This window comes from Eumetopias jubatus, unplaced genomic scaffold (assembly GCF_037043125.1).
Source record: "Eumetopias jubatus isolate StellerSeaLion01/CBP00866 unplaced genomic scaffold, mEumJub1_p1.0 scaffold_1, whole genome shotgun sequence".
NCBI classification, from domain to species: domain Eukaryota; kingdom Metazoa; phylum Chordata; class Mammalia; order Carnivora; family Otariidae; genus Eumetopias; species Eumetopias jubatus.
Genome location: NW_028274807.1, coordinates 199,906,107 through 199,921,324, shown reverse-complemented (window position 1 = coordinate 199,921,324; position 15,218 = coordinate 199,906,107). Strand labels below are relative to the sequence as shown.

The 15,218-nt window shown below is 44.4% G+C and overlaps 1 protein-coding gene across 1 annotated transcript in view; it reads left to right on the top strand.

Annotated features, from left to right (window-relative positions):
* The window catches only part of IHO1 (interactor of HORMAD1 1), a 30,172-nt gene extending 19,543 nt beyond the window's left edge, over positions 1–10,629 (top strand). Inside the window, exons 4-7 of the mRNA XM_028124548.1 lie at positions 1,204–1,252; positions 1,646–1,733; positions 9,035–9,138; positions 9,481–10,629. Of these exons, the coding sequence (XP_027980349.1) occupies positions 1,204–1,252; positions 1,646–1,733; positions 9,035–9,138; positions 9,481–10,629 (1,390 nt within the window). The remainder of the gene's footprint in view (positions 1–1,203; positions 1,253–1,645; positions 1,734–9,034; positions 9,139–9,480) is intronic.
* Positions 10,630–15,218: the final 4,589 nt, after the last annotated feature.

Below are 15,218 nucleotides of genomic sequence, written 5' to 3'. Positions count from 1 at the left end.
CCTGCTGAGCAGGGAGCCCGACATGGGGCTCCATCCGACGACCCCAAGATCATGACCTGAGCCAAAACCAAGAATTGGCCACTTAACCCACTGAGCCACCCAGCTGTCCCAAAATTCTTCTTTTAAAGTCAGTCCAAAAGACTTGGTATGAGGAATAGTCCTATTAGGGTTCAAAAACTGATATTTGCATTTATATTGTGTAGATTGAAGAAACAAAACCTGTAAAAAAATTTTAATGACAATCCATGTCTGAATCTTTTCAAAAATGGAATATTTGAGGAATAATTATTATAGTTCCTTTTTCATTAAAAATTAATATTGCTGGGGTGCCTGGGTCGCTCACTTGGTTAAGCATCCGACTCTTGGTTTTGGCTCAGGTCTTGATCTCCCAGTCATTAGATCGAGCCCCAGGGCGGGCTCTGCACTTAGCACAGAGTCTGCGTCAGATTCTTTCTCCCTCTCATCTGCTTCTCCCCCACCCCCACTCACTCTCTCTCTCTCAAATAAACAAACAAACAAATAAATAAATAAATAAAATCTTTGGGGGAAAAAAAAAAGAGGGGCACCTGGGTGGCTCAGTTGGTTAAGCCTCTGACTCTTGAATTCTTCTCAGGTCACAATCTCAGGGTCAGGAGATGAAGCCAGAGTAGGGTTCCATCCTCACTGGGGAGTCTGCTGGAGATTCTGTCTCCCTCTCCCTCTGTCCCTTCCCCTATTCTCTCTCTCTCTCAAAATAAATAAATAAAATCTTTAAAAAAAAAAGAAATTAATATTACTCCCAGAATCATCTCTACCCATTCTTACAGTCAAAGAAGTAGTCATTAGACTAAGATGTTTCCAGGAATTTTGGACTACCAGAAGGAAGTCATTATCTTCTGAAGACACTGTTGCTATGAAGATGAAAGCTGGTCTATTTTATTGTAGTAACCACTTGAGTTGCTAATATTTACCTTATTTAAGATACATGTAGAGTAAATTTTAAAAAGAAAAAAAGTGGTTTGCCTTGGCAATGGTCACAAAAAGTCTATGTTCTCATTTTTTGTAGCTGGACACAGATTTTTCAGGGTTGAGTCTCCAACTCTAATCAAGTACTGTTTTGATGCTATGCCAGGTGAAGGCCTGCCATGTTCATGGAATCAATTCTGTTACAGACTTTTTCAATATTTCACAAATATGTATTTTTTTCTTTCTCGCTTATTCTAGTGAGACTCTATACGACTTCATTTCCCATATCAGAGAAAGCATTCACAGGGTAAGTATAGCTGCATGTCAAGGAATTAAAACATTTTACATTTTAAGAAGTTTACTAATTACATTGACCTTAATTCATATAGGATAACAGTATTTTAACTACTTTTTTTTAAAGATTTTATTTATTTCTTTGACAGAGAGAGACACAGCAAGAGAGGGAACACAAGCAGGGGGAGTGGGAGAGGGAGAAGCAGGCCTCCCGCTGAGCGGGGGAGCCTGATGCGGGGCTCAATCCCAGGACCTTGGGATCGCGACCTGAGACGAAGGCAGACGCTTAAAGACTGAGCCACCCAGGCGCCCCTTAACTACCTTTTTTATCACTAAATGACAATACTCTAAGTTAGGAAAATAAGGCAATAGTCTGTGAATTCATTCTTAATTTGGGGTTGCTTAGTTGCAGACAACAGTGGAAAAGTCTGAGGAACATCTCAGCTCAAGAAGCCAATCTATCTTGGATTGTTTGGAGACTGTGGCCAAGACATGTGAGTATCTTGTATTTGAGGTTATCAGCAGAGGGCACTAGTGAGCAGTGAACTGAACTTTCTGACCCTAGCCACGTTTCTGTCAGGGGTGAGGTTCCATAGTGTTTCAGATGAGAGAATGGGTACATTAAGGTTAGCCCTGTAGAGATGTGGAGCATGCTGAACTGGGCAGTGGGACCCACGTAGGTGTTGGGAATGTTCCTGGTCCCTAGATGCACTCTGTGAAGCTCTACTCCTCCGCCCAGTAATCCCGCTGCCTCAGGATAGGTAACTGCCAGATTTCTCATCTCACTGCCTGAAGTGAATCAACAGCATCCCTGAGTCCCTAATGAGTTGCTGGCTGTGTTATCTATAAAGACATTGTTCCCTTAGGACTTAGAAATAAAGACTGCTCCCTTGGGAGTTAGAAATATTCCAGTCACCTAATCTTCTTGCTGCCATGGTTTCAATGAGAGCTGTTTTGTAGTGAATCATAGCATCTTTCTCCATTTCAGTTATAGTTAGTGACCTGTAAAGTCTCCTGCTCTACCAGTTAGTGATTTATGTTTAGATAAAACCACGGTCCTGGCTCTTACTAAACAAAAGAGAGCCATAACACTGCTCTTCTTAGGCAGACACCTCTGTAGAACCAACAGCTTCTCAACTAAATAGCAAGATGATAACTGCATCTGCACTTGTTTGCATTTGTCTGTGTGTTTATTTTTTTATTTTAAACAAATTGAAGTCAACTTATTTAAATGCCTTGGAATGGATTGCTCATGATTTACAAAAATTAATGCCTTTGTGTGGCTTAGAAATTAATCTCCATCTGTCTGCAAAAAAGCACTGTACTGTCTGCTGGCTTCCAACCTGGGTATCCCACACACAGGGCAACTGTGCATCTGTTTGGAAACCAGTTCGGGAAGCCTGGGACTGTTGCCCTCACAAGAAGTAGCAAGACAAAGAGCAGAAGCAAATCAGGAGTGCTTCCTTTGTATATGATGGAATAACTCATTTGTAAGTGACCAAGGAAAGCACTCTTTTTGCTTTCTACATTTGAAACTAGGTAAAGCACAAAAAGGAGGATTATATGACATTCTTAGCCCAGACTAGGGAATGGAAGTGCCCACGCTCCCCATACAAGATCAAGGCAGAGCAAGGACTAGAACTGGGTCTGGGTCATAGTAGGCATAGGGATCCTGATCCTTCACCCTGATGGTTCCTTTTTAGAGGATAAGACTCAGGAAAAGGAGCCACATTGATAGGGCAAACAGTAACAGATACTGTGGCATCATGTTAATTACAAAGTCAGATCATTTTTTTTTTAAGGTTTTATGTATGTATGTATGTATTTAGAGAACTTGAGCAGGGGGAGGGGCAGAGAGAGAGAGGAAGAGAGAGAATCTCCAGCAGACTCCACACTTAGCACGGAGCCTGAGTTGGGACTAAGCAGGCCTTGATCCCAAGATCCTGAGATCATAACCTGAACTGAAATCAAAAGAGTCGGATGCTTAACCAACTGAGCTACCCAGGCACCCCTAGAAAGCCAGATCATTCTTGAAAATGGCACAAGTAGCTTGTTCAGAGTCATTCCTTTTCTTGGTAGGTAGTGATCAGGATCAGGAAGTTAATCATTGAAAAAGGAACCATCTCTCTATCATCATATGGTGTGGTCCAGTCTAGCTGGCCCGAAGCACTGAATTTGCCAGTCAGTACATTCTGTAGTTTTCAGTATGTACTCACTGTAGCTCATAAGGGAAAGGGAAAGATATTGTGTGAAAGTGTTCTCTTGTGTTATTATGTAATGCGCACCTTCACAGAATGAGCTCATAAAATCTTTCCCCAGTCACAGTCTGCCTGTTCAACCAGAGGGATCACTCAAAGACATCTAATCTAACTCCTCTTGTTCTCTTCAGCTGAGGATTGAGGAGACCAGAGTAATAGAGTGGATTACCAAGGCCATCTATATCCTACTATAGTTTAGGTTTTGGTGGGCTAATTAGTAAAGGGCAGTACCACCTAATAGGTATCAGTTCTATTGAAAAATATGATCATTAGGAAAATAAAAAGGAGGGGATGCTATTGAAAATCAGAAAATGAGGGCACCTGGGTGGCTCAGTCGGTTAAGCATCCAACTCCTCATCTCAGGGTTGTGAGTTCAAGCCCCGCGTTGGGCTCTATGCTGGGTGTGGAGCTTACCTAAAAAAATAAAAAAAGAAAGAAAATCAGAAAATGTCTTCTTTGGAAAATAGATAACTCTATACATAAAAATAAATTCCATATGAATCAACATAGTAAGTGTAATGATTAAATCATAAAATAACTATAAGAAAAAATGGGCAACATTTTTATAATTTTGGAGTGGAGAAATGCCTTTCTAAGCAAGGCACATATAATCATTAAAAAGAATGAGGTCTATCTTTATGAATCATGTTGAAATGGAAATAGCTATTCATCATTAAGTAATAACAGCAAGGTGCTGCTTGTGTGCACATAATTTACTCCAGGACACATCATGTGGAGGCATGTGACCAGTTAGTGAAAATTGGGAAGGGTATCCCAAAGAAAATGGGAGACTGAGCAATCTCTTCTTATACATGGAGGCTCCCAGACCTTTCCACAGGCTGTCATCAGCATGGCAGGGAGAGCAAAGCTACAGAATACGTAAAAGGAAAACCACTGGCAATCAGCGGAAAAGTGTCAGAATCTGATCTCATGTCAGTAGAGCCCTTGTCAAATAGCTAAAATAGAAATGAATAAAAAATTCATCTTCAGAGAAAACAGAGATACTGTCTAGAATATGGAAATGGATTTTAAATGGAATTTTTACAAAAAAGCTAAAAATACCTGATGTTTATGGCCAAAGCAGAAATGAAATGAGTCCCCTTCTAGAGGACAGCCATACACATATATACACACACAAGCTCTATAACCTGTACATGGATATGCACATGTATCAATGTATCAATGCAAAGTTCCAGGTCATAATGTTAAATTCCAGGAAGTGGAACCAAGGTCTGCATGGGAGAGAATCGGTCAATTTTGCATGGCATACCTTTTTATACTGTTATAGGTTTGAGTTATTTTCTTAAAAACTTTTAAAAGGAAAAGAAAGGGATAGACTTTGGAAGTAATGAGCTTGATACAAAAGTTCCTGTGAAAGAGAAGATCCGAAACATACATTTCCTGGGGGACAAGGAAAGAATATGTGGGACCACAGATAGATGCCTTCTGAGTACTGAATCTGGAATTGAACACTTTGCTTGCCTTCCCCATTCTCTGCTTTTGTGGTTGGTAATGTTCACTGTTGCTAAGAAACATTGCTATTTAGGAATTCATCTAGGATAAGATAATTACATTTGCTTTCTACTACAAATATCTACAAGGATGTCTGGAAAAATATTTGACTAATTGAGTTTAGGAATAGGAATCCAGTACTTAAACATAAGTAAACAGCCTTTTTCTAAGTGGTTGACATATGGAATTTAACTTTGTATTGAGTAATAGAAAATTTGCTTTCTAAAAAATTCTTTTTTTACTGTGGTAAAATACACATAATATAAAATTTATCATTTCTTACTGCAATTTTGCAAGACTACACTGGCTTGTCTATTTCTAGTCATAACAGGCTCTTTCACTTTGCACTTGCTGTTTTCTCTATCTGAATAACCTTCCCTTCATCTTTGCAGGGCTAGCTCCTTTAATCCTTCCGGTTTCACCTTAAATGTACCCATCTCCGATGACCTTATCTGAAATAGGTGTCCCCCACTCTGTTATTTTTATTATAATCCCTATCATAGCATTTATTACAGCTTTCATTTATTTTTTTAAAGATTTTATTTATTTATTTGACAGAGAGAGAGACACAGCGAGAGAGGGAACACAAGCAGGGGGAGGGCGCCTGGGTGGCTCAGTTGGTTAAGCGACTGCCTTCGGCTCGGGTCATGATCCCAGAGTCCTGGGATCGAGTCCCACATCAGGCTCCCTGCTCAGCGAGGAGCCTGTTTCTCCCTCTGACCCTCTCCCCTCTCAGGCTGTTTCTCTCTCTCAAATAAATAAATAAATAAAATCTTTAAAATTAAAAAAAAAAAAAGAAGAAGAAGCAGGGGCAGTGGGAGAGGGAGAAGCAGGCTTCCCGCGGAGCAGGGAGCCCCATGCAGGGCTCAATCCCAGGACTCCGGGATCATGACCTGAGCCAAAGGCAGACGCCCAGCAACTGAGCCACCCAAGCGCCCCTACAGCTTTCATTTATTTATGTACATGTTTATTTACTTTTTTATTTTTATTTTTTCCTTTTCAAAACTGCAGAAATTCATGTATGTAGTAAACAGTTTTGTTCAAGATTGTTTCCATGTTCCTAGCACAGTATCTGATAATAATTTTCAGATAAAACTGTAAATCTCCAAATAATACATTCAAACAGAATTCTTTCTGTTTCATTTTCTCGTTAGCGACGTCCTGCCTGGAGCTCAGTCTTCCAGCTCCAAAACGGGCAGATTACTCCTAAGGTCCGGAACTTAGGACTTCTCTTCACCATCATTCTGAGGATCCTTTTTTTTCCTTCCCAGTCTTGGATCCCTTTGTTTACTGGACTTTGATTTATACTTGTATTTGGTGATAACACATCTTCCAGTAGCTTTCTGAGAAAGAGTGTATGGGAGGGAAACTTTTTATACACTGCATGTTTGAAAATGTCTTCTATCTCTACATGGGTCTAGAATCCTAGGGGGAAATGCTTTGTCCTCCGGATTTCTAAGGCATAGCTCCATTGTCTTCTAGTGTTAGTTTGGTTATTGAGATGTTTGATGCCATTTTGCTTCTTGATTCTTTATGTTATCTGGGTACCCCCTACTATCCCTAGTAGACATTTTTTTGAGCCTCATGTTTTCCCTTGATAGTCTGAGAACCAACTGGTAAAGTGCCACAAACCATAAGATAATTTAGTTGGGTAGCAGAAATTAACAAAAAATGTAGTGGGGTAAAAAAAAAATGCCATTTATAAATCTAACACAGAAGATAAACTACTCAGGAATAAACTTAACAAGGATATACAACTCTTTTTTTTTTTTTTTTTAATAGCTTCTGGGATTTGTCTTGCTTAGAAAGGCCTTTCCCTACAGAGTCACAATTTCTCCCATGTTTCCTTCTCGTACTTTACAATTTACTTAATTATACTAAAATTGTTAATCTATCTAGAATTTATGTTAATATAAAAAATCTCAAATGTAAGAGTCCTTTTAGGAAAGGGATTATGTTTTATTTTAAAGAGAAACTCTGAAGTAAGTCACTTAAGCTTTATTAGATAGCATGTGTTAAACTCCTGCCCTTGGGGTGGTAAGAGAAGACAAAAGAGACAGAATAGTTAGAACACAGAGGTCGGGCAAGGTGGGGACACTAACCAAAGCACCTATCAGATTGAGGCAAGCTTTCAAATAAGACTAAATTTGAGGGGTTTTTTTGTGTTGTTTTTTTTTTCCCAAAGATTTTATTTATTTGTCAGAGATAGAGAGGGAGAAGCACAAGCAGGGGGAGTAGAAGGCAGAGGGAGAAGCAGGCTCCCCGCTGAGCAAGGAGCCTGATGTGGGACTCGATCCCAGGACCCTGGGATCATGACCTGAGCCGAAGGCAGACGCTTAACGGACTGAGCCACCCAGGTGTCCTATAAATTTGAGTTTGTTATCCTGTCTTTCAATCACCAGATGTCACTCTGATTTTCCATTTATTGTGAAGAGTTAAACACTCTCTTGTTGCCAAATTGTTTTTTACCCATGTAAAATGAAAAAAAATTTGTCAAGAATTTTGAAATACCCTTTAGATAGTTATGAGAAGATAAAAGGAATTTCTGGTGTATTATTCCTGATTATTTGTAAATTATACTTGTTACGCATTTAAGATATATGTGAACTTACAATAGTTTGCAGAATATAGTAGATACTCATCAAATATTCATTGAATAAATGTAAGAGTGTCTTCACATAACCTGCCATTTAGCAAGAGGGTGGCAATATTTGATTGCAACACAATGTGTTAGTAAGTGTGTGTGTGTAAAATCTCCCTATGCCAAAGAGAGGAATCAGTATCAGTCCTGAGTGCTTAGCACTCAGCACCAAGTTCATTGCATCCAAGTGTAAATAGGGGATAAATAAGTGATGGGTGTTAGGTGATAAGTGATGGTAGAGCACACAAATGGTGCCAACAGCAGAGAAAAGGAGCCCCCACGCCAGCCAGGATATGCTGTTTTCCAAGGAGGTGACTGCTGAGAGCAGAGGGAAGAATAGGAATTAGTTGCACTGAGGGGCGCCTGCGTGACTCAGTCGGTTAAGCAAGTACCTTTGACTCAGGTCATGATCCCGGAGTCCCAGGATCAAGCCCCGTGTCAGGCTCCCCACTCAGTGCGGAGTCTGCTTGTCCCTCTGCCCCTCCCCCTACTCGTGTTCTCTGTCACTCTCTCTCAAACAAAATCTTAAAAAAAAAAAAGGAATTAGTTCCACTGAGGTGGTGATTGAGGGGAATGGGTAGAGTTGATAAGGGACCGAAGCATAAGTACTCCAAGCCAAGGGGACAGCATGCACAATGCCAATGATGAGACAGAGATTGCATAGGAAACAGACCTCAGAGATGTGGAGGTGGGCAGAGAGGGTAAGCAGAAGTGAGCCTGGGTCTTCACAGGCACTTTAAAAATTTGGACTTTGGGGCGCCTGGGTGGCTTAGATGGTTGGGTGTCTGCCTTCGGCTCAGGTCATGATCTCCGGGTCCTGGGATTGAGCCCCGTGTCGGGCTCCTGGCTTGGTGGGGAGTCTGTTTCTCCCTCTGCCTCTCCCCCAGCTTGTGCTCTGTCTCTTTCTCTCTCGAATGAATAAATAAAATCTTTAATAAATAAATAAATAAATAAATAAAGATTTGGACTTCACCCAATGGCCAGTGGGGTGCTATTGAAAGTTTCAGTGCAGGTTTCAGAGAAGGTATGATCATATCTACATTCTGAAGAGATCACTCTGAGGACAGAACCAAAAAGGTAGGCCAAGGAGGAGCTTGGTGCCATCATCGGGGCAGCAGGTTTCAGAGTCCCCAGGAGGTGCTGAGATTGAGGCTGCCTGGGCCAGAATGTTCTCAGGGTGGGAGGGAAGAAGAGATAGTGGAAGAAACACTCTTCTCGGGCTTCCTCTCCTCACCAAGGCTGATCTGGTTCGAGAGTCCTGGGCACCAGCAGAGCAGGCTCAGGTGGCCCATGCCTGATTCCAGCTCGTCCCTTTATTGCGGTCTGCGCGGGGTAGGGCATTGCCATAGTCTTCATGAAGTGATTGTCAACTTTCTGTATTTAGTACAAGAGACTGTGCGGGCCCAGAGTGACCTGGTGTTGGAAACAGTGCATGACAAAGGCAACATGGAGCAGGTCATCTTTGAGATACAAAAGAGATTTGAAGCTGTAAGTGTGGATACCAACCTCTTTCCTCAAGTATGTTTTTAGCTTTGTCACTAAGACCCAGAGAGACACCTTTAAAGTTGCAATTTTTTTTCAGCCCAGAACAGAAGCCAGATAGGTCTCTTGGTAATGGACGAGGGTGGGACCAACTTCCTCCTCCAAGGTTCTCTGGCATGATGTGGACCCAAGGGGCCCTGCTCCAGAATGTTGCCATGCTTCCTCTGTAAAGCACCCAGCAAGGGAAAAGCTTTGGTTCTGCTAGCACATCCTTTGGTTGGTTTGCACATTTCATTGTGCATTCTGAGTTGCAGCGTCCATAACTCTTTTCTCACTGTCTTTCCCTAGAGGCAAGCAGAATTTATAGAAATGAAATCCGAACTGAAGCAACTTGAAGTTTTAGTTGCCCAGCAGAGTAAGGACTTCCAGCAACTGTGTGAGCAGCTAGGCCAGCTGAATGTGACCAGTGTCCTGGCAGAGCTGAAGAGATTGATTTCAGGCCCTTGGGGCCCAGGGCACGTGAAAGACAGCACTTCCCAGACCTCACCACCTCTGGTCCAGAGCCTCCATTTCACCAGGCAGGACAGATATGCTTCTGAGGAACCAGTTCTCTGGCAGGCTCAGGCACCCCCTGCTGTATGGAATCCGAGTATGGGTTCCCTGCAGCCTGGAGAGTTTGGTGTCTGTGGTGAGGGAGCAAAAAGTAATGCTCTCCAAGAAGAGGCTGCGCTGATGGCAGCTGGAACCAGCAAAAGAAACAGGCGAGTCAAGGACAGGGCAGTGCAGACCAACTGCAAGAACTGGACCCTTCCTAAAACCTGCTCAGAGAACCATGGCTCCGGCTTCCCAGGCCCCGAAGTTCCTGGTGGTAGGGACTGGGTTTCCCAAGGAGCCTCAAGGCTTCTACCCCTGGACTTAAACAACTTTGCAACCAGCATTAAGAACACCTGCCAAAAATGTCAAACCGAAGGTGTGTCTCCGTGTGACCCTTGTGAACAAAGGTGGGTGGCTGCACAGAAAGGCAGAACCATGGAAAGGCGGGGGACAGGCAAGAAGCAGCAGCCCAGGAAGTCCCACAGAGGCAGGCTCCTAGCCAGGAAGCAAGAACACGTCCCTAGCAAAGCCTGTGCTTTCATCTCTAAATATCCTCAGCCTCCAGTTTCTGGCCCACAAAGGCCCCCCCTGGAGCAGCAGAAGCCCCTTGCTCAGCCCCTGCATCTGAGGGGCCCCAGCAGCCCCACAAAGCCAGTCAGCCCTGTTCTGGGAGGAATAGTCAGGCGCAGTAAAGTGATGAGGGCAGCACAAGGGAACACCTTACAACTCGGCGGGCATTCTTCCCAAGACGACAGCCTGCTTTCCACCAGTTCCCAGGGGGACCACCAGATGAGCTGGTTCAGCGACCTCAGCCTGGGAAGTTCAGAAGCCCCTCTGTGCAGGGAGCCAGGGAAGAATGTGCTCTATGACCTGGGTTTTGATAGCAGTGATGATGGCTTCTGACCAGCCCAGGAGATGTCTGCAGCTGATAGTTTATTGGTCTCAGCTGGAAAGACAAATGATAGCACCCTGGGGCTGGCTAACAGCAGAAAGCCCCCGAAGCCCAGGGGAGCACTTGGGCTCAGAGTCCCGCTGGGGGTCAGGGCGGGATGGGTCTGGCATTCTGGGTACCAGGTGCCACCCATGACAGGCCTCAGAGCTACATGCATCCTTATTTATTGGAGCGAAGCGTGTGAAGACCGTGGTGAGAAGCTGGGGCAGCAGCCTGGGTGTAGGGCATCAGGGGAGGGTGCTGTTTCTGGTGAAAGGAGGGATATTGCGTGACGGAAGGGCTCGCACAGAACCGTTGCTTCAGCACCATGACTCCCCAACACCACATTTTTGGTCTTCACAATATTTCCTACACATAACCAATACCTTTCCAGGCCTCAGTAGTATTTTATTATTATTTTTATCCAGTTTTACTGTCAGAGCACTTGCATTTTTTGATCAGTGGATGTATTATTACAGAACACACTAAGTCAAGTCTTCTTGTGTGAGAAACCGAGAATGTTAAGCTGCCAGTGAAAGAGAGGTGACATGCACCCAATGAATGCCCAGAGTGCCGCTGTACACGAGCCACACAATCCCAATTTTCTTCCTGGCTCTTTGTCCCCATCCTGTTTTCAACCACTCTTCAAGCTGATGAGAGCATCTAAGGGTCCAGTAATATTTCTGGAGGGTATGGGGCTTATATGAAACTTTGGCTTTCTATTTATATCTTGCAGAAGTTTTGAATTTTTGTTATACATATATATTTATTTTGTAACAAAAAAATAAAACATATAAAACATTTAAAAGCATATTTTTGGGGGGAGCATCTGGGTGGCTCCATTGGTTAAGCATCTGACTCTTGATTTCGGTTCAGGCTCATGATCTCAGGGTTCTGAGATCGAGCCCCGCATGTGGCTCTGCACTGAGCGTGGAGCCTGCTTAAGCACTCTCTCTCCCTCTCTCCCTCTGCGCCTCCCCCTACTCAAGCTCTCACTCTCTCTCTCTCAAAACCCCACAAAAAACAAAACACTTAAAAGCATATTTTTTCATTAAGTTTATTGAAGTGATCTCCCATCAACTTAAGAAAATCAAATGGATAAGATACATACCATCTTTTTATCCTGTAGCCTTCTCCCAAGATGATTTTGAATAAACAACACCCTACTCAGACTGGTTTCTCTTCCTTTATTTATCATTTGAAAGTAAAAATCCTCACTGGATGGATTGGCTTCCAGAATCTGCCCATTTTCTTTTTTTTTTTTATTCTTTATTTAAATTCAAGTTAGTTAACATAGAGTGTGTCATTAGTTGCAGGGTTGGATTCAGTGATTCATCAGTTGCATATGAGACCCCGTGAGCATTATATCACGTGCCCCCCTTAATGTCCATCACCGTTACCCCACTCTCCCACCCCCCTTCCCTCCAGCAACCCTGTTTGTTCCCTAGAGTTAAGAATCTCTTACGGTTTATCTCTCTCTCTCTGATTTTATCTTATTTTTCCTTCCCTTCCCCTATGTTCATCTGTTTTGTTTCTGAAATCCCACATATGAGTGAAATGATATATTTGTCTTTCTCCGACTTACTGCGTTTAGCATAATACCCTCCAGTTCCAGCCATGTCTTTGCCCATTTTCAAGGCTGCAGTAAATGACACTAGGGCCTCTGAGTGGACCGTTATAGAAAACAATGGTTCTTGGGCGCCTGGGTGGCTCAGTTGGTTAGGCGACTGCCTTCAGCTCGGGTCATGATCCTGGAGTCCCGGGATCGAGTCCCGCATCGGGCTCCCTGCTCGGCAGGGAGTCTGCTTCTCCCTCTGACCCTCCCCCCTCTCATGTGCTCTCTATCTCTCATTCTCTCTCTCAAATATATAAAATCTTAAAAAAAAAAGAAAACAATGGTTCTTGATTTTTTTTCTTATTTTTACATTCTTTATTTTCAAGGGTGTGTGTCCCACAAAAGTCTGAGTTTAATTTGCCTTCGACACCTTTGGCAGGGATACCAGGCACCAGCCTAAGCTGCTTTTACTCCCGTTTCCAGACCAAGGGCGTCCTGTGGCCTGTAGCTGGGAGCACCAGGCAATGGCAGCTGCCCTTTCTGAGGCCAAGGGCGTACAGACTTGGACTCTGCCTCAGGCTGCCCGGGCCTTCTCTCTGCCTGTGAGCCTCATTGGATGTCTGTTCGCCCTGGCCCCTGGCAACCTCTACTGCCTTCCCTGCTGGTTTGCTCTGCCTGTGCAAGGGAGGCCTGGGAGGAAGGGGCCCGGCCACACGACAGGTTCCTTCCAGCCCTTCTCAAACTGACTACAGGTGGCTGTTGGGCGGTTAGCATAAGGCTTGTAGGCCATAGGGGTTTGTATCGGGAAATCTTTTATTACTCTAAGTTGAAAAGTTTAGTCATTTTGGGGTGCCTGGCTGGCTCCGTTGGGCAGCTGCTTTCTGCCCAGCAGGGAGCCTGCTTCTCCCTCTCCCTCTGCCCCTCCCCCTGCTCGTGCTTTCTCTCTCTCTCAAATAAATCAACAAAAGTCTTTAAAAAATTAAAAAGAAAAAAGTTTAATCATTGTAAATCGAAGTTGAGACCCTGTTGAGAGAACTCCATCAATATTTATGACTGTGGCCTTCTCATTGAAGGGTCTGTCCAATTTTGAAATGCCAAAGCAGGACCCTGTGTTCTTTGATTCTGTTGTGAGTTATGAAATCCTGTATTTCTTCAGAAGGATTTCTTTTTGTGTTATGAAGTCAAAGATCAGAGTGACTCAGTGTTCCATGAGCTGGGTGTTTTTGTAGAATGAGCAGTAAATTTATCTCCTAACAAGCCTGGGTTAATTAAAATTACACCGCCTGTCTCTGGTGATCATCAGGAAAGGATATTCTGTTTCTTATTTTATTCCTAAGACTTCTTTTTTTTTTTTTTTAAACTCCTGTGTTCCTGCCAGATCTGGTGAGCGTGACATAGCCCAGGCACATCCCCAGAGCACACAACGTTTCTGGCTCTTTGGATGCTGACAGAGATGTGGCTACACAGGGGCGGATGTCGTGGGAGGTCTAGGGACCTAGGGCCCGGAGAGCCACCTAGGGGTGCCTCCCTCTGATAATGACCCCAGCTACGTCTGAGGATGGGAACCACATCACCTAATTGTCTTGACATTCAAGTATCAATTTAAATGTCACCTACAGAGAGGCCGTTTAGTGACCTTTTCTGCAAAAGCTTGCCCTACTCCCTGCCCATTCCCTTACCCTGTTTTAATTTTCTCCCACAGCTCCATCTGAAACGGTGTATTGATGCACGTACATATGTTTTACCCACCTTACTGGGTGGGATATAAACCTCAGAAGCAAGGGCAGCATCTGCCTCATCCCTGCTGTATCCTCAGCACCCAGGAGAGTGTCTGACATGAGTAGACACTTGACAAATACTGAGAGCAGGGATTTCTTGCTTTCCATTTGAAGAGCTCCTTGCAGCCCTGTCCCAAAGTCAGGTCTCTCTAGCATCCCTTTGCAACTTCCCGTTTTGGCATTTTGTCTCAGAAGTTCCAGAGGGCTCCTGATGAGGGGTCTGTCTCCTGCAATATGCCCTCTTCTCTCCCAGGCCAGGTGCCAGCAACCCCTTTCCACCCAAAGGGCCCAGAAAATAGCCTTTCTGCCTCCAAAAAAAAAAAGTTGCTTCCTACAAGGGTTGAGCAGTTTTGAAAATTTTTTCATGCCAGGCCTTAGGCCAAAACTCTTCATCAAATCAGTCATCTTCCAGCTGGCCAAGCACAGAGAGTCCTTCCCCACTAAGGCTGGGATTCATTGTCAAATAGATTTCCTAAGTAAAACTTTGTCTACTCTATAAATATTTAGCTGGAACATAAAATATTAACATTCTCCCACATACTCCAGGGAGAAAGCACATTGCCAGAGCCTCAGATAGTCTTGGGCTGAAAGCCTTTTCAGTAATTATCTACAATCAGGTGCAGTGGCCTCCCTCGTGTGCGCGCTTCCTTCACTGGTCACCGCCATATTAACCGTTCTGTGCTTCAGTTGGCGGAGGTGGCACGCTCGTACCCGGTGAGCCCCCAGCCTGGCCATTCGGGGAGAGGGAGCTTGGCCTGGATTAGGCCTCTTTTGCAAATCCTCTTCCTCAATTTCTTGGATCACTAACAGCTCACAACTCCTCCGTGGGAGGCTGGTGTTGCTGCCCTATCAGCACATTCCTGGGTGCACAGGTGAAGGACACGTGCCCCCGGGTTGTCTGTTCCCTTCTGCCTGGTCTCCTGATCCCTCTGTGGTTTGCCCCGAGATTAGAAGTGGAGGGTCCAAGGAGCCAGGGCAGGTGGGCCAGGAGGTGGCGCCCCTAAGCCCCCCAGTGAGGGGGAGCAGAAGGCTGGGGGAGGGGAGCCTGGAGAGCCTGAGCTGAGAAGGCAGGCCCCAGGGCCTGGTTGCGCTGGCTGGGGCCCCACAGAAGCAGAGGCCTACTAACTGGAAGTGCCCCTGGAGCTCACCTGGCAAGACTTCAGACTCTAGGTCCATGTGGCCAGACAGCCATGCCCAGGAAAGTGGAGAACGTGGCAATCTGGACGAG